Source organism: Nicotiana sylvestris, chromosome 8 (assembly GCF_000393655.2).
Source record: "Nicotiana sylvestris chromosome 8, ASM39365v2, whole genome shotgun sequence".
NCBI classification, from domain to species: Eukaryota; Viridiplantae; Streptophyta; class Magnoliopsida; order Solanales; family Solanaceae; genus Nicotiana; species Nicotiana sylvestris.
This window is the reverse complement of record NC_091064.1, coordinates 187,913,405-187,918,086: the sequence shown is the minus strand read 5'-3', so window position 1 is coordinate 187,918,086 and position 4,682 is coordinate 187,913,405. Positions and strand designations below refer to the sequence as shown.

Genomic DNA, 4,682 nt, shown 5'->3' with positions numbered 1-4,682 from the left:
AGAAGGAAGTGAAAAACTCGTAAAGAATTCTCCACCTTGCTCCTAGCGTGTTCTTACCTCCTTGCGTCGAATCCCCTCTCCAAAAATGTCTTCCCCTTTTCAAGTGAGTTTAAGGACTATTTATATAGGATATGGTTTGATTAGGGAGAAATAATACAAGCCAAATTCGGAACAACCTTTTCAAGTTAGCTCGTTCACTCTCTCGTGCGCACGCGAGAGTGAACGAGCAAAGTTCTTCTCTTTTTCTTTTCCTTCTAAGTCTCTCGTGTACTTCCATGCTTTTTTGTCATAATTCGTTGTTTTTCTCCAAGCTCCTCTCAACTAGCTCGTTCACTTTCTCGTGTGCACGCGAGAATGAACGAGCAAAGTTTTTCTTTTGTCTTTTGGTCCCGAATCAATTTCTTTTGCTCACTATTCGTCTAACTTGATCATACACATAAGAATGCATGTAATGAGATTCACTACAAAAACTCATATAATCTACACTAACCACACAAGTTATGCGATATAAGTAAACCGAAAAATATGCATTTTTGGCCGTATATCAATTGATTAAAAAATTAAATAATAAATCAGACCGACTATTTTTATGAATAAATTAATTGGTAACGACAGGAATGAAGCGATTGGCTTGTCATATGATGACACAAAGTTAACGTGGACAGTCAAAACGCCCACCACGTTTCTGGTTAACATGCGTGTCAAATAGATAACCTCAAACCATGCAAATTAAACTGATAACTACTTAGAAAACATTTGTTTCTTATTTTCTTTCAACTCTCACAATTAGATTGCAATGCAATTGGCTATAAATCTTTGGTAAATTACCATTTCAATGGCCACTCCGCTCAGCTTAAGTACTGTTAGTCCAACAAAAAGAATGTCTAACGAGAAAAATAAATCTATGGAGAAAGAAGAGCAAGATCAGGAGAGAGATTATAAGGAGGAGGTTAGCCGTCGGGAACACCAACCACCATATGTTTCACCGATGCAGCCGCTAACTAAGGAAGCGTACGGCGGTGGGATGTATGGGAAAGATGATGAAGGTGGTGGTCCGGCGAGGAAAGTGGATAAAAAACCACCAGCTAGTGAGACACAAAGTGCTGATGGACCAGCAGAAGCCACTCTTCAGCCCAAACATAAACCACCGCAGTCTTCCGGCGACCGTGACATTGATATCACCGGCCAATCTTACATACAATAGCTTAGTACCAATATTGAACGGTGATGTGTCTTAGTGGTAAAGAATCATCTTGTAATAAGCAAAATAAAGTTGGAATTATGTTTATAAATATTGTCCAGCCTTTTATTTACCTCGGATCATTGAAAATAATTACGGGAAATCAGTTTCTTTTGAAACTGATTCTCGAAGAAAAATAATTTTCCTCGAAAGGGAAAAAATTAATTTAACTCGGCCTTTTCCTCTTTTACCTCATGCCCATAATGTCCTATACATTTTTTCAAAATCGCTAATAAGAAAAAAATTTATGAGTAGAAGTTATGTGGAGCAACATTCGCATCGGGCTCCATTCGGGGAATTGTGGAATTCGATTCGGGGAATTGTGGAATTCGAGACTTCTGGTTAAAGGAAAGAAGGGAAGATCAGTCTTATCTATGGATCAGTCTTATCCACGGATATGGTACGTGGATAAACATTTGAAAACATGTAAGGAATATGTAATACTCAAAAATATCATGACAAACATTACATCCTTTACTCAAATTCTACCACGTGCACGATTATCATGCGACATGAACTTTTTTTACGATCAACCGCTCATTCTTTTTTTAAGGAAAAAGGTACTTATATTAATAATAATAACAACAGTAGCACGTTAGGGTATGGGATCCATAGCATTGTTATTAGTACATATTAGAGAAATGCCTTTTAAGGCACAGTTATCGTCTAAAGCCGTTAGGTGGTTACACACATTTATAGAACACGTTCTAACATACATATGTCCATCTTGATCCTTGCAATAGGCATCCATTGCGAAGATATGAGGTGAAACAAAATAACAAGTTGTATTATAATTAAGAGATATTAGAGCTTCTTTTGCCAACTGGTGTGCTACCATGTTCCCTTCACGAAAGCTATGCTTCATTGTGATCTCCCCTTGCTGTGTTGTCTTCTCCATTAACCACCTGCATTCATGAATTAAATTATTGTAAGTAGGATAATCCTCATAAAGGAAGTGAATGACCTCTGTGACATCTGTTTCAACTTCAACTGGAATATGTTTTTCTTGATAATTATTTGAAGTGCATGCCGTAGTGTTTGGAGTTCAGCCTGGATAGGTGATATTGTGGGATACTTCTCGTAGTAGCCCAGTATTCATTCGCCTTTGTTTTCCACTGACACCTTCATGTAAACAGCTATTGTTGAAGGCTCCATCAAAATTGAGCTTGTACCAATTCCTTGGAGGAGCTTGCCACTTTACTTTAAGCTTGACTTTTATATTATTAGTAGTAGACTTAGATGTTAACAAGTGGTATTCCAATGCTTGGTTAATAACGTTGGTCGTGTTGATATGGTTGCTAGTATTATTCACATTGTTTTCATTTCTGTTTCGCCAAATAGCCCATAATACAAATGGAAAAGTTTCTTCCCATGTGATGAATTTGTTGGTTATTTTAGGATTCCTAGTACGTAAAAAATCTACCCAATGTTCATTATCCATTTGATTGTTTATGTCCACTCCCATGGTTTGCCAAAAGGTTTGAGCCACCGTGCATTTCCAGAAGATGCAAATTGTGGATTCAATCATGTTCTTGCATATGTGGCAGTTTGTGTCGTTGTTAATACAAATTTTTCCAAGGTATTCTCTAATAGGGAGATGTGAGTGATAGCATTTTCATAGGAAGAACTGAATTTTCCTTGGACATTTTATGCCCTAAATCCAATTGAATTTTTTATTTGGTGGGAATTGTTTATCAATCAATTGATAACAGGAAGATGTTGTGAATACCCCATTACGGTTCATACTCCAGATGGGGTTGTTGATATGAGTAGGGTAGGAGGGTGTAGCTAAGGAATGGATACTAGTAATAATGCATTAAGGAAGCTTAAAATAAATTTTTGTTAGATCCCATCCATTGTTATTCTGAATGTCTTTGATTTTTAAGCAATTTTCATTATAGGTTAGGGGAACAATAATATTATCTCTAAGTTTGTTGAAGTTTGGGATCCAGTTTGTGTCCCAAATATTCATGTTCTGTTGTTGGTCTACTGGCCTCCTTATTGCTTGCTTACATATAGTCCATCCCTTTAATAGGCCTTTTCAAGTATTAGAGAAACCTCCAGTTCTACTAATATGCACATACAAGCTAATGAGAACACGAGCCCAGAGAGATGACGGGTTATTAAGAATACGCCAAGCTAGGCTGGCCAGAAGGGCTATATTTTTAGATTTTGCTTTTTTAATCCCTAAGCCCCCTCATCCTTTGGGTTTGTTACCATATTCCAACCAATTAGGTGGATTTTTTCTTTTCTCTAGTAGTCCCCCGTAGGAAATCTCTCTGAATTTTGTCAATTTGCTTCAATGTTTTACTAGGAAGTTTAGATAATTGCATTAGGTGATTTGGGATTGTGTTAAGAGTGGATGTTATTAAAGTGCACCTTCCCGCCATGCTCAGCCACTTAGCATTCCAATTATTTAACCTTGTCCTCATTTTACCAATTACGGGTTGGTAGTCTTTATAATGCCTAGGGTGGTTTTGGAGCATGGTAAAACCTAGGTAAGTACCAAATGATTTGCTAAATTTTATGTTAAATTTGTTTGTGGCCATTGTGATATTATCCTTAGTGCAAGACCTTGACACTAATAATTTAGATTTAGCCCGGAGAGGTAACAGAAACTTTCCATGCTATTCCACATAGTAGTGATTGTTTTATTGTTTGCACGACCCATTAAAGTTAGGTCGTCTGCAAAGAACAAGTGGGACAAGGGTGGACATCTTTTGTTTAGTCTAATGGGGTCCCAATTATGAATATCAACTTGATGTTCAATATTTTTGGACAACATGTCCATGCATAAGATGAAAAGATAAGGGGACATTGGATCACCCAATCTAATTCCCCTAGAGGGATAGAATTCCTCCGTTTTATTTTTATTTACTAAAATGGAGATAGTACTAGTTGATATACAGTTAAGGATTAGGGAAGATATATTAGGAGGAAAGTTGAAAATTTTTAGAGTTTTGTAAACATATGACCACTCTAATTTGTCAAAAGCCTTTTCTAGGTCAAGCTTTAGAATGCAATTATCTTTTCCTTTATGAGTGTTAAACCGTTTTAACACTTCTTGGACAATGAGAGCATTGTCACTAGCTCGCCTATTTTTAACAAATCTACCTTGTTGATCGTTAATAAGATGTTTTAGGAAGGGTATGATGCGATTAGCAATGACTTTAGTGACCACCTTGTACAAAGTGTTGCATAGGCTGATTGGCCTAAATTTTTTTAATTAATTTGCATTAATGAATTTAGGGATCAAACATAAGTATGTTTTGTTAATTTGATGAGGCATAATCCTTGTGTCAAAGATTTTTTGGCACAAATTGATGACCTTACTGCCTAGAATTGGCCTGAACTTCTGGAAGAAGAAGGGGTGTAGACCATCTGGTCTAGGTGTTTGATTTGAAAGAGAAAATAGCTTTTCTAATCTCATGATTTTTTAATT

The 4,682-nt window shown here is 36.6% G+C and overlaps 1 protein-coding gene across 1 annotated transcript; it reads left to right on the top strand.

Moving 5' to 3' along the window:
* Positions 1–756: 756 nt before the first annotated feature.
* On the top strand, positions 757–1,292 carry LOC104219013 (uncharacterized). The gene has a single exon (XM_009769646.2). It carries the CDS (start codon positions 836–838, stop codon positions 1,202–1,204), a length of 369 nt encoding a protein of 122 aa, XP_009767948.1. The 5' UTR covers positions 757–835; the 3' UTR covers positions 1,205–1,292.
* The last annotated feature ends 3,390 nt before the right edge of the window (positions 1,293–4,682 follow it).

What these genes read in the sequence shown, in the direction of transcription:
- LOC104219013 (XM_009769646.2), top strand. Translation starts at nt 836, where the DNA reads ATGGCCACTCCGCTCAGCTTAAGTACTGTTAGTCCAACAAAAAGAATG.